Raw genomic sequence first — 18,572 nt, 5'->3', positions numbered from 1 at the left:
AATAGCTTCAATCCACCACACTTACTAACAGTGACATCCCCCAGAAATGTTCATATAGTTTGTCCCTTTTTAGCTATAATAACAAGTAATATTTATTAAGCACTTTTGTTGTGTGATAAGCCCTTGCACTAAGTGCTTTATAAGAAGGATCCCTTTTAATTCTCACAGTAGACTGTGATGTTATTAAATTCCTATTTTATTGATGGAGAGACTGAGGCTTGGTTCAAGTAACTTGTCCAAGGTCATATAATTAAGTGGCAGAAGAAGGATTTGAACTTAGGCCATTAATATGCATTAACCAAGTACTGTTCTACCTCTTCTTTGTTAACAAGTAAAGCAAGACAGAATTAAATAAAATGGCTTTTTTTTTTTTTTTTTTTTGGCATGGGCAGGTTCCGGGAATCCAACCCACCTCTCTGGCATGGCAGGCGAGAATTCTGCCACTGAGCCACTGTTGTACCACCCAAAATGACTTCTTTTTAGGAATTGTTTCAAGTTTTTGTTAAACAATAAAAAACTTCAGCAATATTTAAGACACAGATGCCTGAGCCTAGTACTAATAGTAGGGCTAACAGCAGTTAGAGATTAAAGAGGTAAAAGATAAGAACACTGGAAGTGAAGAAATTTTTAAAAGTTTTATGACTTGTATAGAGCTATTAAACCCAAGGAATATAAAACAAAATTTTTTTAAAAATCCACTACATTCCTATAAACCAAGATATAGAAAGAAAAAGACCAAATCTTAACATAAAAGTGAGCAAAAGATATGCATTGATATGTTATTCTCAGAATAATTGTACTTAGCAATAAGCATATGAAAGGCTGCTCGACTTTACAAGTAGTCAGGAAAATGCAAAACAAAAAAACAGCAAGAGATATTTCACCCATTAGATTGGATGAAAGGATATCCGGTTTATGGGAGTGTAAACAAAAATATATGCATTTTTGCAACATTATTCTTAATGGCAGAAGGTTAGAAACTAAATAACTATCAGTAGAATACTGATTATATAAATTATGGTATGAACATATTATGGACTGTAATGAAGCTGTTGAAAACAATGAGGTGAATCTACATGTAGAGACCTGGAAGATTTTTATGCTATACCACTAAATGAAAAAAGAAAGTAAATAACAGAACAGTGTGTATTTTGTGATATCATTTATATAAATGTAAAAGCAAAATAAAAGCAAATCATTGAACCATGTATTTGAGCATGGTATGTATGTGTGTGTGGATGTAAAATACGAAATGAAAGGACAGAGGTAACAGTTGTTACCTTTAGGGAGAGGAAAAGTAAAATTGGGGAAAAAGAGTATGCAGAGCTTTTACTTTGTGCTTTTTGTATATGTATATTTTTGTATTTTTTTTAATGATAGGAATGCATTCATGTATTGCTTATATAATTTTTAAAAGTTTTTAACAGGAAGATTCTGTTCACACTAGTGATCAGCACCTCCCATTACCTACCTGAGAATTAATTTAACTTGGTATATGAGATTTGTTTAAGGAAAACTAAAAAATTCTAATGAGAAAAATGAAATGAAGGTAAAGGGATTTGAAGACCTAAGATTGCAAAGATGAAAATACTCTTAAATTAATAAGTAGATCGAATCCAAGAATTAAATATTTAGAATAAATCTTCAGTTAGATGAGTTCAAACATAAGATACAAATTTTATCTTATTGAAATATAATGACTATCAAGAGGAAAATAAGCTAGAGGGGGAAGGTGTGACAGTAAAAGCTGTTATTGTAAATAGATGAAAAATTGATACAAATATAGGATTAGTACCCACTTTGTATAGGTAGTCTAGTACGGAAATAGTTAATTTTACACTTAAGAAATATATGTCAGTCATCTCATGGATAAATACACAGCTTGCCTAGAAACTAAAATGCAAATTTAAGTAGGATACATTTACATTGTGGGCATCACTGCAAATTAGCTAATTTTTCTGCAGAGCGGTATTTTTCAGCTTTTAAACCATCATCCTTTTCTCTGAAAAAAAAAAAGCCTTGTTGAATAGGTAATCCATAAACGTAATAAAATTCAAAAGACATAAAGGTATACATTAAAAAACAAGTCTCTCTCCTACTCTGTCTCAATCACGTCCTTCCTATAACCAGTAGGTTTTTCATGTGCCCTTTCTGATATAATCTGTGTGTTATAAATATGTTTGTGTGCGTGTTTGGAGAGAGACTCATCCTCTTTCTGTTTCAGTCAGGTAGTAGCATACCGTGCTTTATTCACTTAATATTTTCATGGAGATCATTCCATCTTAACACATATTAGCATGTATGAGTTATTTTTAAATGGCTATATAACATTTTGTTAGATGAATGACCATAATTTATTTACCCAATTTTCTATTGATGGGCTTTTGGGTTGTTTTCAATCTTTAAAACATTGACATTCAGAAGAACTAACTTCTATTATAAACATTACTGAAATAAATGTTCTTGTATATACATCAATTTATATATATGTAGGTGTACTTGTAGGATACATTTTTTTTTAATTGCTTATTACTATTTTTTTTTAACTTCATTGATACAACAATGTACAAACACATACGTTCTTAATATACACTCCATATATGGTGTACAATCAGTGGCTCACAATTACATCACATAGTTGTATATTCATCACCATGATCACATTTTAGAACATTTGCATCATTCCAGAAAAAGAAAAAAAACATACATACCATACCCCTTAACCCTCCCTCTCATTGACTACTAGTATTTCCATCTATCCAATGTATGTATTTTTTAATTTTAACATTTTTCTCCCATTATTTATTTATTTTTAATCCATATGTTTTACTCATCTGTTCATAGCGTAGATAAAAGGAGCATCAGACACAAGATTTTCACAATCACACAGTCACATTGTGAAAGCTATATCATTCTACAATCACCTTCAAGAAACATGGCTACTGGAACACAGCTCTACATTTTCAGGCACTTCCCTCTAACATACTGCACCTTAATCTAAAAAGGAGATATTTATATAATGCATAAGCATAATCTCCAGGATAACCTCTCAACTCTGTTTGAAATCTCTCAGCCACTGATACTTTATTTTGTCTCATTTCTCTCTTCCCCCTTTCGGTCGAGAAGCCTTTCTCATTCCCATGATGTTGAGTCCCAGCTCATTCTAGGATTTCTGTCCCATGTTGTCAGGGAGGTTTACACACCTGGGAGTCATGTCCACATAGAAAGTGTGTGGGCAGTGAGTTTGCTTTCCTTAGTGGCTGAGAGATACATAGGCCACATCTGAGCAACAGATGAGGTTCTCTGGGGATGATTCTTAGGCCTAATTTTAAGTAGGCTTAGTCTATCCTTTGCAGAAATAAGTTTCATATGAACAAACCCTAGGCTTGAGGGCTTGGCCTGTTGAATTTGTTGTCCCTGCTGCTTGTGAGAATATCAGGAGTTCTTCACTTGGGGAAGTTGAATTTTGCCTCTTTCTCACTATTCCCCCCAGGGGACTTTGCAAACACTTTTTTATTCACTGTTCAAATCACTCTGGGATTTATTGGGGCATCCCTCTGGACAAACCTACAAAATCTCATGCCCTATTCAAGGTTTCATGTACTTATGGTGTTCAATTAAACTGCCCAATAAGTTATACTAGGAAATGCACTAGTCAAAATATAAATTTTGTACCAAATAAACATTTTTTGCTTAGTCTCACATATAAGGTAAAGTTTTCAAATATAAATTACCATCTGTTTTCAACACCCTGCAATATTGACATTCCTTTGTTCTTCCTCATGCAAAAACATTTTTTAATTTGTACATTTTAGTCACTATCATTGTATGCTTTAGGCCTTGGAGGGTACATTTTTCCATCCTTTCTTGAAAAACTAAAAATTTTATTTTCTTTATTTCAAAATAAGTATTTTGACAAAAAAATAAAGCAGTGGTATTTTAGAGGGAAACAATTTTTATGTTGTAAGTAGTTTTTTGTTTTGCTTTATTTTGTTTTTATTTCCATTATGATATGTATCAGTAGGCTGGAGCCATTACTGGCCACAAGTTGTTCTCACCCAGGGATTGTGAAGTTCACTGTAGGTCACTGTTAATGGCACCTCTGTTGAATTGCTTTGTTTTCATAGCTAGAAAGACAGAAAAACCAGAATCATAAATAGCCTGCTTTACTTATAAGGTATTACATTATTTAACAATAGGCATTAAAATAATATGGTTATTTGAAATTACATCTTCTCTTCCACATCAAGTTGAAAAACATGCTACAGTGTGATTTGATAATGACCTAGCTGTGAAATTATTCCTACCTTTTGACTTGGTCATTCTAGTTTGAAAACTGTATCCCATGGAAATAAGCCTAAACAGGAAGAAAAGAATCTGTTCAAAGATGCTCACATCACTAGTAGTTATGAGGGCCTGAGGTGGGAAACAATCCAAATGTCTCAAAGTAATGGAATAGTGAAATCAATTATAATAAAATTTCCAAGTTGTTTTTACAGGGAAATGTATATAGAAGGTAATGTTAATAATAGAAAAAAAAAGTAAAATAAGACTAACACTCTGTGGAAATATGTATATGTATTTTGAACGATCAGATGATTTGGAGTGATATGTAACTTTAGCAGTTCTTTATATTTTTGAAAAAAGAATCTTAAATTCATAAATTGATTTAAAAGAAAATTGAGGCCTTTATTATGGAGTCTGTTCCTTGAGTTTTCTTTCACTGATTTTTCATTTATCTTCTTTCATTGGGCTTATCTTTTTCAGTGTAATTTATATTCTTGTTATATGACATCTAATATGGCCATATACTAATAAAAAACACTCCTTTAATGTTTAAATTTTAAAATCCAGGTTTACATGGAAACCTGCATGCTCTGCATGAATATATATAAAGTAAGATAGTAGAAAGATAACTTTGACATTGAATAAAATTAACAGATGCTTTTAAAATACTTTGGAATTTAAGGGAAAAAACAATAGATGCCTCTTGTAAAAAAAGAGACTTTTTCTTTGGTTATGTAAATATAGTCATGTAAAATATACATTTACAAACATAAATCTTAATATATTTTGAATTAGTATCTTTTTGTTTTTGTGTTACAAGATGGGGTCATAGTATGTACTCCTCTGAAACTTGCTTTTTTTAAGTTCACATGTCATGGGTATCTTTCCTTGTCATTTGATGCAGATCTACCTGATTCTTTTACATGACTGTTTAGTAATTCATAACATTACTACTGTAATTGAATAACCATTCTCCTATTTGTTGTTTCTGGTCTTTCACTGTTGCAAACAATGCTGCAACTGAATATTGAATATTCTTGTATTTTCTCATGTAAATGTACAAGTATTTCTGTGCTTTAGAGTCTTAGAATGTAATGCTCTTTAGAGATAGCTGAATTAGCAGTAATTCTTCAGATTATTTCGTATATGCTTTTTGTGTGAGTTATTATTTTTAGATGGTAATAACTTGGATTGAAATTAAGTATTTTGTGCTAAAATTTCCTCTTTAATATGAGGAACATTACAAATTATTTTGTTATCGACAAATTGTCAGAGAAATTTCTAATAATGATGAAATGCAGCTGTGCTTTTATGGTTTAGTCATATCTAAGGTTTTTGGTTATGATGTGAAACTATATATTTTAAACTGTTCTGGATATTTAAGTATATTCAAAGGCACCCTCTGTTATACATTTTAAAGAGTTCCCTTCCTTTATTAAAAGGTTCTGTTGGTGCAACTAATATGAATGAGCACAGTTCCCGTTCCCACGCCATCTTTACGATCACTATAGAGTGCAGTGAGAAAGGCGTGGACGGGAACATGCACGTCCGGATGGGGAAGCTCCATCTCGTAGATCTTGCTGTAAGTAACAGGGTACCACTTAAGGAGTAATTCTTTCTTGTTGTTTTATAAATAAAATATATAATGTTATTTTATAAATAAAATCTTTTTATTTTATAAATGAATACAAGTTAAAGTCAAAAGGTGTGATTTACACATACTTTTTAAGCTTTTACTTGTGTGTAAGTTTAACTTTTTATTTATTATGGAAAATTTCAAGCATATACAAAAATAGAATAGTAGAATGACACCCATGACGCAGCTTCAACACTTATCACTTATGGCCCATCTTGTTTCATCTCTACTCTCAGTCATTTCTTGCCTCCTGTATTATTTTGAAGTAAATTCAAATACCATATATTTTTTAATTATTTTTTTTACCTTGATAAGAAGATTATGTATTTTTGTATTTCACTTCATTTCTCTCTCTCTGTATTGCTAGGGTTCAGAACGACAAGCAAAAACTGGAGCTACTGGACAACGCCTAAAGGAAGCTACAAAAATCAATCTTTCGCTTTCCACCCTTGGAAATGTAATTTCTGCCTTGGTTGATGGAAAAAGCACTCATGTGCCTTATCGTAACTCTAAATTGACTCGTCTTCTTCAAGATTCCTTGGGAGGAAATTCAAAAACCATGATGGTAAGACATAATCAGTGATACAGTTAGCATCAGGCAAATTTAAAATTCCAATTTATGCCAATAATTAACATGGATAACATTTCTTTAAACTGGATTATTTTAGTTTTTTTGATTTTTAATTATTCTTTCTCTAGCGCACTGGGTGTACTAGTTCTATAATGTGTCTAATTTGGAAACCTAGATTGTTGACATTCTATTTTAAAAGATGGCCAGAGTACATATGTGCTTTAAAAATTCTCTTTTTGATATATTTGTAGTGTTGTATCAATTTTAATTGCATCAAGTATAAAATATTTTGTTTTGTATTCCTAATTCAACAGTGTGCAAATATTGGGCCAGCAGATTATAACTATGATGAAACTATCAGTACATTACGGTATGCCAACCGTGCTAAAAATATTAAAAATAAAGCTAGAATTAATGAAGATCCAAAGGATGCTTTGCTTCGTCAATTCCAGAAAGAAATAGAAGAACTGAAAAAAAAGCTTGAAGAAGGTAACTTTTCTCAAAATATTAACCTTAATATTGGCTAGAAGTATTCAGTTGGTTGAACTATGAAGTGCTGTACCAAAGTCATCTGTTAAAAATTTTTCTGAGCTTTTAACATTGATATTTAAAGGAATATTTCTAGAAGGTAACTTGGTATTTATATACTTGAGCATTTCTCTATTAAGCTCAAGTAAAGTTATATAATGTATGTGTGGTTTTTAAAAAATTTGTTTGATTTAAATCTCCATACCCATTACCTTTTGTAGCTTTCGTATGACCATTTGTTAAATAATGAATTTTTCTTTATTTCTTTTTAAGAACAAGCTCTAGCTATGTCTTTAGGAGACAACGACTCCTGGCTTTGTAGTAGATATTATATCACTATTGTTTCAAGTAATGAAAGATACCAGAGAGTCATGGGTAAACCAAATTTACTATAAGTGACAAATTATTGCTTGGCCTTGAAATACATTTTCAGACTTAAATTCGAACATGAGATTCTATTTTGGAATTCTTTCCTAATAAAATAAAATTATAAAGCAATTTTGAAGAGCAGACCTTAGTCATGAAGTGAAAAACTTCCCAACCATCATTAAGTACCTCGTGACTCCTGGCACCTTCATACTGGAAACAGATCCTTTCTGGTAGACACAGGGCTCCTTTGCATGCCAGGGTAAACAGAAGGCTTTGAAACTGTGCCCTTCCTGTCTGCAGAGAGACTGGGTAGGTGAGAGTGAAATCTAGAGATGCCAATATCAGTAATGTTTGGAGAAGATACTGATTCAATAAACTTGAGTAAGAGTTATTAACAAAAAGCAGTAATTGAGCTGCCTCTTACATAATGAAATTTTTTGTTTTAAATGTGACCACTAGGTGGTATTTATAGTTAATAAGTTTTAAAGACTACATGTTTTAGAAATATTAATGTTGAGTTCATATCTCTTTTTTTGCTGACTTTATTTATATCACAGTTCATTTCATTTGTGCTCTTATGGCATTTGTTTTTATAATCTGGTTAACAGTTTTATAATCCAGTTAATGCAGTTGATCCATATAAACAGTATAAAAATCTACAAAAGCGTTAAAAGAACAATGTATTTTTAATGGAATTTTATTGATATATTCACATACCATATAATCCATCCAAAGTATACAATCAGTGACTCACAGTACCATTACATAATTGTGCATTCATCACCAGAATTTTAGAACATTTTCATTACTACAAAAAAAAAAGCAAAAAGAGAAAACCCAAAGCACCCCATACCCCTTAACCCCCCCTGCCGTCAATGACCCCTAGCATTGATGTGGTATATTTTGTTACTGTTGATGAAAGAACATTAAGATATTACAGTTAACTATAGTTCACAGTCTGCAATAGGTGAGTTTTTTCCCCCATTTACTTAATTCTCTATTATTAGCTCGGTAATAGTTTCATATATTTGTTCTCGTTCATGGAAGAAACTTTCTATATTTGTACTGTTAATCACAGTCATTGTCCATCACAAGATAATACTGTTATACAGTCCATGTTTTAATCTCTGGCTTTCCTTCTGACAGCACATATGACTCTAAACTTCCCCTATCAACCACATTCACATACAATTCAGCACTGTTAATTATACTCATAATAATATGCTATGATCACCTCTGTCCATTTCCACACATTTAAATTCAACCCAGTTAAAAATGCTGCACATTTTAAGCAATAGCTCCCCATTCTCTAGCTTTTTTCTATCTCCTGGTAGTCTATATTCTAGATTCTATGTCTGTGAGTTTGCATATTATAATTAGTTCCTATTAGTGAGATCATACAATATATGTCCTTTTGTGTCTGACTTATTTCACTTGTCCTCAGGGTTCATCCATTTGTTGCTTGCTTCAGGACTTCTTTCCTTCTTACTGCTGAATAATATTCCATCAAATATATATATGTATACCACATTTTGTTTATCCATTTGTAGGTGAATGGACACTTGGGTTGTTTCCATCTTTGGGCAGTTGTGAATAATGCCATTGTGAACATCACTGTGCAGATGTGAACATCAGTGTGCAAATGTCTGTTCATGTCCCTGCTTTCATTTCTTTGTATATACCAAGTAGCGGGATTGCCAGGTCGTAGGGCAACTCTATACTTAGCTTTCTGAGGAACCGCCAAACTGTCAACATCTTTTTTTTTTTTACTTTTTATTTTGAAATAATTTTAGGTTTATAGAAAACTTGAAAGTATAGTATGTAGTGTTCCTGTACCCAACTGCCGCTTTGTTAACATCTTATATAATCGTAGTAAAATTATTGAAATTAGGAAATTTATATTGATATGTTCCTATTAGCTTATAGACAAACCTTATTGTAATTTTTCTAGTTTTCCTTCTAATGCCGTTTTTCTGGTCCAGGATCCAATCTGGGATTCCACATTGCATTTAGTTATCATGTCTCCTTAATCCTTTCCAGACCACTGTAATTTCTCAGCCTGTTTTTATCTTTTATCACCATGGCACTTTTGAATAGTCAGACAATTGGTCAGACAATTCGTGGAATGTCCCTTAATTTGAGTTTGTCTACAGTTCTCTCATAATTAGTCTGCCAGGTTTCTTTAGTGTAAAGCTACTATTTTACTTTTCTTTTGTGTTTAATGTGTATTTTGTGGGGAGATACTTTGAGACTAAGCAAAGGTTCTGTTTCTCGCCATATTTTCTCCCACTGATTTTAGCGTCTGTGAATGATTCTTGTCTGTATCAAAAGTTTTGTGACTTTTGCTCAGTGGTAATTTTCTATTTCTGTCATTCCTTCTATGTTTATTATTTGGAATTTTCTTGTAAGGAGGATGTATCCCTTCGTTCCTATTGATTTATTTATTGAAGTATTTTCTTATATTAATATTGACTCATAGATATTTATTTTGTTCTGTGGGTTATAACCCATTATTATCATTATTTTGTTACTCAAATTGTACTAGCTTTGTCCTTTAGGAACTCCTTCATGGTAGTTCCTGTGTCCTTTCAACATGTTCTCATCTTTATTTTGAGCACTTCTTTACTTTCTGATACCACAAGATGTTCTGGGTTCATCTTGTATTTTCCCTGCCCTGCCATTAGAGCGTTTATTTCTTACATTGAATAATGGTATTTAGAGACCAACATTTGGGCAGTGGGTGTGCTCATTGCTACCAGCATGTCGTTGTTTCTAGGTCCAAAGAAGAAAATATTTTTAGCTAATTCCTTTTCCCAAGATTCTGTGATTTCTTTCTATCCTTCATTTATAGGTATAATTATTATTAGTTCTGATTAGTATATATATTTTCTTAGACATTTCATATATGGACGATGTTATTTTAAAATAACTTTTTTAAAGATAAAATAATACTGCTCTATGTGAACATTAGTTTAATCATTCCTTTTCATTGGATATTTTTGCTTTGTTCTTAAGTTAATATGTAGCTATCATCACATTTGTATAAAATAAGCTTTTTTACAATTTTGAAATGTGTATTTCTTGCAGTATAGTCCTAAAAATGGGATTGCTGTGTTAGATGGTTGTTTTATGGCTCATAAAAATATACAGATTGAATGAGTAATTTAAACTCTTAACAGAAAAACTGGGAGAAAATGCTTACGTTTAAAAAATATTAACTCTTTTTTTGTTTTAATTTTTATTGATACAACAATGTACAAGCCATACATTCTTAACATACAAATATTCCATATATGGTGTACAATTGGTGGTTCACTGTGTTATCACATAGTTGTATATTCATCACCATGATCAAAAAAGTAATAACTCTTGCATGTAATTTTTATATATTTAGAACTGTACTTAACTAAGAATTTGAAATTTTAAGTGGATCAGAATTTAACTTTTCTTTAGGAACTTTAAAAAGAAAGCATCTCTGTCTATCATATCCATTTCTGGGGATAACATATCTGATATACTGTTTAGAAGTATTTAAGTAAGATTTGATTGAGGCAACAGAAACTTAATAAATAGTATTGATATGGGCATTTCTTAACTAGCCAGTGACATCAGTACAGAATAAAAATCATTCATCGTGTTAAATTTCCATCCAAGGAGAAGAAATATCAGGCTCTGATATCAGTGGGTCAGAGGAGGATGAAGATGAAGAGGGTGAGATTGGAGAAGATGGAGAGAAAAGGAAAAAAAGAAGGGGTAAGTTTCTTGTAATGTTCTAATTTATACAAATTAAGTGGGATTACTACCTGTTGATGATTTGACATTCCTTAAGGCAGTAGAGCACCTATTTTTTTATATTGCCATGTTTAATGATGGTAGCAATTGGAACAGAGGAAATAGGCCACACTGTGGTTAATTTGGCATTATTTTGTTTTCCTATTCTGTTCTCCTGTTCATAGTGGAATCTGAATACCATTTGAGAGTTTAGTATCATAAAATTTATGAGCATGCATACACCATTTTAAAATTTCATATAGGGTTTTAATTTTATGTAGGGATTTTCATTCCATGTTTGAAACCTAGATTTCTAGTTAATTGATGTATTGTGGAGCTTTTTTCAAGCAAGAGTAATCTTTAGAAAATATTATGTTTTTAAATAATAAATTTATATGAAGATACCATTTTTGAATTTGATTTTTCCTTTAGAAAATGTCCTTTCATTCTCATCCTGGTGTGGGGGCATTTGTTTGCAAGTGTAAATTAATACTGTTGTGTTAAGGATATAGAATAACATGCAAAAGAGAGAGAGACATTTTATAATGGCCTATATTTCAAACTTTTCACCCTAAATATTTACTTATCTAAGAACTCTCTTCCATTAACATGGGTCATTGTTTTCAAGCTGGTGCATATTTTGCTTGTCTTATTAAAATGATCTTACTGAAAATAAACCCATCACTGTTTGATCAGGAGTCTCAAATCTTAAAATTATAAAGATTTTATAATTTCAGAAGGTAGGGAAAACATGATTAAGAGTGAGAGTTTGCGAAGTACAGCCTGCAGGCCAAATACAGCCTACCTCTGTTTCTATAATAAAAAGCTCATTGCTTAACGTAAAGGCTGTGACTGTTTTCATATTGCAGTGACAAGGTTTAGTTTTGCAATAGAGACCATATAGCCTGCAAAGCCTATAAAATTTACTCTCTAACCCTTTACAGAAAAAGCTTTCCATCCCTTGATTTAGAGAAATAGTTTTGTGTTCCCACCAGTTTTTTTGTTCATAGACTAAGCTGAAGCAGATACTAGATTTGTTAAAAACAAAATTTGAACAGATAAAAATGCTACTATTTAATATGTTATCTGTTGGGTTGCTATTTTGGAGGGGAGAGAGTGAAATTAGAGACAGACTAACCTAGGTATAATGAAGTATAATTTATCATTCCTATAATTTTAGTCATGCATGATTATTTTTATGTTTCAAAACTCAGTTCCTTCAATTTGTCAACCTAAATAGTTTAAATAGGCTTAAATGTCACCAAATAGTATGCTTATCTTTTATACTTATTTCCACCCTCTGAATTATTGTTTTAGGTGAGTAGTGGGATTTACTTACAGCAGATGCTTAAAAAATCCTCTTCCTAATTCCCCTGCATGACCTTATAAATAAAGTAGAGAATATTTGATAAACTGCCAAGACTGGTTTTAAGGGGAAAAATGTTTTGGTTCTTTAATGCAAAGTTTGTCCTTCAAAATTCTTTCTTGTGGAACTGAATTTTTCTCTGTGAATGTGTTCATATTCTTGTTTCCTCTTTCTTTGGTTCCTGTGGGCTCATTTCTTTGTCTTCCAGGCAGTAGCAGCAGCAGTAGTTCAGACTCCACATGTTCTGTCATAGAGAAACCTCTGGATAAGTTCTTGCCTAGTGAGTGGTAGCTCTTAAATTCTCTAACACAGCTTTGGCTTTTCCATAACCCATGAACTTCATTTGAGAAATGCTGCACTGTTCCCTGTTTTGAAATATACACATTGGATTTCTCAGTAGACCAAAGCATGTGATGACTTTGTTCCCCCTCTTCATTGCTTCCAGTTAACCATAATTGTTAAAACATATGCTTAAGCTTATGTTTGAGACAATGGAAGAGAGATTCATGCTTTTGCAGTTGAGATAATGTAAAGAGAGCTAGTAAGCTGTATATAAGAGTAATTCTTATGGTTCCTTTTTATGCTTTGATGATAATTTTTTAATCCTAATCAGGGTAAGGAGCATGTAATAACAATTTATGAATTTCTAAAAGTATAAATTACATTTGGAAGTAAACAAGTGCCCATTATAACATGTCTTACAGTTATAAGGATTTTATACTTTGGTGGGTGTCCTGTTCTTAAGGGTAGCTTAAGATAGAAAACTTCTAAATAAAGAAAAATGTAAAGTGTGTAGCAAGTAAAGAGAAATTGAGTAATATATTATTTCAAATGGCCATTAATCCCTGTTTTCTAAATTACCTAATAGGTTTTTTAATAGAAATTTCTAAGGTGTGATTAGAGAATTCAGATCTACAAGTGAAGTTTTATGTAGGATTTGTCTGAACTTATTCCAAATTTTAAGGGTTTTTAATAAACCATAATTAATTAAAATATTATTTAATTTTATCTATTTACATTTTATTTTTTTAAAAAAGGGGGTGAAGCTTTCTTGTACTAGTTTGCAGCTTACTGTCTTTTTAAAGCATTATCTATGTACTTATCCTTTCTAAAACTAATAATAAAAACAATTGATTATTGTTCTTATGTTTTTAGCTTCCTGGAGGAAAAAGACCATGAATGTTAGAAATCTTTTTCTCTCTTGACAATTAACAGGCATTTTACCAAAGCAACTAATTTCAAAGGATATTTTTACAAATACTATATGAAACTTCTTTAGAAACAAAATAGAGGTATTGTTTTGTATTATAAACTGAGAAACACAAGAAAAATATCTGAGGGAGAGGCATTATAATTTAATTTAATTTGCTGTTTTAAAACTCACCTTAATTTTAAAAGATTAGTTATATGAAGGTAGTTATGAAATGAATTGTTCAGTTTGAGCTAAAAGTTTTAATTGCTGTAAGTGTAACTAGCATGTAATGTTGTTGTTTTGTTGTAATATGGGTGTGTTGGTGAAAGTAGAGAGATGGTTTTCCCAGCATGTGGTTGCTGTTTATAACTTGTATGTGCTCTCCCTTATTAAAAACACAAATAGCCCTTTTTTTTTTTAGGTATCCTTTGCTTTAATCGTTAGTCATTTTCTCCTATAAAATCTTTGTAATTACTCTTAACAACCCACTAATAGACTCAATGTAAGTTCAGTATTATACAGGTATACTTCACTTTATATAACATTTTTCTGAAAAAATTGCTAATAAATCAAGTTGGAAAATCAAATTACAGTATAAGTACATTAGGACAACTTGCTGTTTAAGAAAAATTCTTCATTAAATCTTTTCATTAATCAAATAATTTGTGAAAATTACTATAATTTATGTATTTTGTTGGTTGAGATTTTTGTGATAAAATTTCTTAAAGGGAGGCACACCTGTAGTTGGTCCTTACACCAGAAGGAACATTGAATTGGGAAATTTGGGAAATGGACAGTGTGAATTTTGTTAATTTTAGCTTATTAACGTTTTAATTGGCTTATATTTCTGTTTTTCCCTTTTAGATGACTTCTAAGGTCTTAGCAGGTTCCCAATTCCATGTCTATCATTAGTATAACTTCATAGTGCTGAACTGTTATATTTGTAGGAGTTTGGAAATCAGTGTGAGCTCTGGAGATAGATTTGAATTGTAATCTTAGGCTAAATTGATTATCCTTGCTTAAATTATATCACTCATCATGTTGAATATACTTTCTTTTTACATGGACTCTCTTTCAGTTTTGATGATGATTTGATTTGTTTCTATACTTATAACTGAATGCTATTGTACATTTTTCTTTGTTTCACAAAAAAAATAATATTTTTCTGTTTTTTTTTTCCCTCCTCATCTCTGTGCACATGCTTCCTGTCTACGATTTGCTTACACCTTCTTATTGAAAGATCAAGCAGGTTGGTGTGATTGATTTGCACTCCACATGGTACAATTATTTATCCTATAAAGAACTTTGCTATTTAACTGCATTACATTTTTTTTTATTAAATGATTTTTTTCCAAGGTAAGTTTTCATCTTAGTACGAGAAATCCTTCAAAGAGAACTTAGCTTTTTTTTCCCCTAAATTCTTTAAGACTTAAACCAAATTTTGAAAATATAGATACATATAGATGTTCTCACATGCAAACATTTTCTTCTTTTTGTAGCCAGGAATCATGAGCCTGGTTATCTAAGCCCATAGATGCTCATATAATGAAAATGAAATTCATTCAATGAACAGTTTCCTGAAATTCTTCTCTTTATCTTTCCCTTGGTAGAGTTCACCATTGCAGTTTTAGTTAGAGCATATGGCAAAGACAGAGGCAATTTAAAATAGTACTGCTCCTCTTTGGCTTAATTAAATACTGTTTATGGCATTCAGATTTTTAAAGATGAATTTACCTGAAATTTTGTGCTGAACTCTATCATGCGTTATTAGAAGGCTTTTGGTTTGGTTTGGTTAATTCAGTTTTGTTATCTTTTAAATAAATATGTTTAAAAGTAACTTTTAATGATGTCACATTTTTAAAATGCATGGTTGCAAAAGTTAGTACCTATTTATATTTTCTTTAAATTATTAAGAGAGAAATGTAATGATTTTTCAGAATGGTTCTGACTAGAGTAGTATGTTACTTAAGGTGAGATTTCTTAAACCAAACCTGTCTGTGAGCATCCTAATGAAAATGAATGCATGATCATCTTAATGAAAATATTACGAGAGCACAGAAGATTTTTGCTGCTAAAACATCTATTTGAAAAAGTTATCTGAGGATTTTGAATTACTACAGTTCAGGCACAGTAGTATCCATCAACAGCCATATGCTTTTGAATTTTTTACATATAAATTCTGTCTTTATTTCACTGCCTCTGGATAGGTTTTGAAACTGTGTTTTCAACTATTAACAAAGCGATTGGAACCCTACAAGTTTAAAAGTATGAATGTTCATATGTTGATCAGATCATTTCCTCCATTCTGTTAGTATCCATGTCTTCACACAAACTTTTTTGTCTTAACATATTTGCCATTTTTTTTCTTTAAATGTTTGTGATTCTGAAGTGGAAAGGAAATGCCTCATTTTTTAATGCATGTACTTTATATCTCAACTTATGCTTTTCCCGTTTAAATTTCTAAGAAATAGTATTACTGATGGGCAAGCCTTTCTAGAAATTCATTGGGAATAGGACTTACTTTTTTTTTTTTTAATTATTTTTAATACAGCATAATCCAGAAAGCTCAAGACAGGTGACTGTGCCAAAAATGTCAATAGAATCAGGTCTATATCCTGACTTCTGGAATGCAATGAATCACACCACACCAGAGCATAAATTTGGATCAGTGTTTTTTATTTAATCTTTTATTCAACTTCTTTGTTTTGTGGCTTAGGTTTGCTTCGGACTTACATTTCTATAGAATTGAAGGGTAATGTATTTTAAACCTTTGAGTTTTTTAGATATAATTTTGTCTTAAAATAATTAAAATCTGAGGATGGTTCTCTGTCTCATGGTTCCTAAAAGAGTGTATATAGATATTTATCTCCATCATAATTATTTTTCAGTTTTCTTTCCTTGTTACCAGGAGGGTTTGGCTTTTGGGTAGGAACATTAACAATCTATGAATTTTTCTGGTTGATACACTTCTTCTGTAGTCCTTTGGGAAGGAAGTTAAGAAAGCTTTCAGGAGAGCCACAGACCAGTTCTACGAAAAGTTTGTTCGGTTTTCTGAAGGAAAGTATGTTTCAAAGAAATTGTCTTACCAGAAATGAATTGTCTTTAGTTTAGTTTCATTACCAGTTTTATAAGCTGGTTTTTATTTGCTCTTTTTTTCTTTTTCTTAATAAATTCATTCTATGAAGTTTTATTGAGCACCTAGTGTATGTATATAAACACTCTACCAGCATTATAATCAAAACAATCAATTGGAAGCTGTATTTCCAGCTTTATTATTTGATAGCATTTCTGCTTACATTTGACACTTGTCATGCCTCATCTACCTTAGGCGGATTATTGTGGTCCTGAATATGATGTGATAATGAGCTGGTTCAGTCGTTTTTTTAGAATATGATGATGTATCATGGCAGCTTAGCAACTGTAAAATGCTGGGTTAATTATTATGTGATTGTTATATGATAAGTTTACAATTTCTTCTCTTAAAAAGAATACTGTGAAAAAGAAAAAAAAAGGATTCTGTGAAATAAAATACTTTCCAGTAATTTCACTAAATAAAAATTTTAGGACTATGAAAAATACTTACTTATATAAATTCCGCCTAATATTTTTATGTGTAAATTTTGTACTTATATATGACTTATTTATGCATTATTTAATGGATTTTTGAGGTACTATTTTGAAAATCTACTTGGTTTTGTACCTGTTTATCAGAAAAAGTAAATAAAGAATAATACTGCTTGTTTGATCCTATATATATTATTTTCAGATACACATATCTTTGCTTTTTAAATTTATTTTGCTTTCCTATTAATCTTTTCCTTTTTTCCCCTGTTTATCTGTTTTGCTTCTCTTTTACTTTGGTTCTTAGTTATCAATTTACAGTTAGACAACAGTTTGACTTTAATAATTAGTTAAAAAGTTCTTTGAGGAACATAAATAGAAGTGAAGTATATTATTCATTTGATTTCTTTAACATGTTTATATTTGGGTTTGTATTACTGAGGAATCTAGGCAGTGGTGTATTGAGGATAATTTACACAGGTCTTAAGTGTGATTCATTTTAGTGATTGTTGTAATTAAATAACTCAACTAGGTAAAAAGAAAGTTTCCCCAGATAAGATGGTTGAAATGCAAGCAAAAATTGACGAGGAGAGGAAAGCACTTGAAACAAAACTTGACATGGAAGAAGAAGAAAGAAACAAGGCTAGAGCTGAATTAGAGAAACGGGAAAAGGATCTTCTTAAGGCCCAGTGAGTATTATGGAATGAATGTGGAATCATGATTTAAAGTTTTAATATTTTTCATAGGCTGTATGAGCAAGAAAATTGAATAGTAATTAAATAGTTTGATTTTTTTTCTCCTTTGTAGCTATTTTTGGATAGAATGTGTTGTAGATATTTTAAAAATATAGGTCTGTTTTGATTATTTCATCTGTGTGTGGGAGGAAAAATAATCGGTAAATTTGAATTAGTTGTAGATTGTCGTAAAATAATACTACATAGTGGTATAATTTGGTAAAGGTGTTATATAATGATATTCCTGTTTTGACATTGTGCTTCCAAATTCTTGTTAAATTTTAGGAAGTGATATTAGTATAGAACAGTAGAATATCCACCAATATAGAGAAATTTTCATTTTAATCAGGCAAGAGCATCAGTCTTTGTTGGAAAAGTTATCTGCTCTGGAGAAGAAGGTCATTGTTGGTGGTGTTGATTTGTTAGCAAAAGCTGAGGAACAAGAGAAACTTCTTGAAGAATCTAATATGGAACTGGAAGAAAGGAGGAAAAGAGCAGAGCAACTTCGCAGAGAACTTGAGGAAAAAGAGGTAATATGATATTTTGTTCTTAGTTTA

At 31.2% G+C, this 18,572-nt stretch overlaps 1 protein-coding gene across 2 annotated transcripts in view; it reads left to right on the top strand.

Moving 5' to 3' along the window:
• KIF3A (kinesin family member 3A) overlaps positions 1-18,572 on the top strand; it is a 65,430-nt gene that overhangs the window by 33,972 nt on the left and 12,886 nt on the right. The window contains exons 6-13 of one of the 2 annotated variants that reach the window (XM_077138409.1): positions 5,730-5,869; positions 6,291-6,488; positions 6,809-6,983; positions 11,046-11,144; positions 12,737-12,808; positions 14,961-14,969; positions 17,814-17,970; positions 18,365-18,545. In XM_077138409.1, the coding sequence (XP_076994524.1) occupies positions 5,730-5,869; positions 6,291-6,488; positions 6,809-6,983; positions 11,046-11,144; positions 12,737-12,808; positions 14,961-14,969; positions 17,814-17,970; positions 18,365-18,545 (1,031 nt within the window). The remainder of the gene's footprint in view (positions 1-5,729; positions 5,870-6,290; positions 6,489-6,808; positions 6,984-11,045; positions 11,145-12,736; positions 12,809-14,960; positions 14,970-17,813; positions 17,971-18,364; positions 18,546-18,572) is intronic. The other variant, XM_077138408.1, reaches the window with a different exon arrangement.

This window comes from Tamandua tetradactyla, chromosome 20 (assembly GCF_023851605.1).
Source record: "Tamandua tetradactyla isolate mTamTet1 chromosome 20, mTamTet1.pri, whole genome shotgun sequence".
NCBI lineage: Eukaryota > Metazoa > Chordata > Mammalia > Pilosa > Myrmecophagidae > Tamandua > Tamandua tetradactyla.
This window is presented reverse-complemented; position numbering and strand designations above follow the sequence as displayed.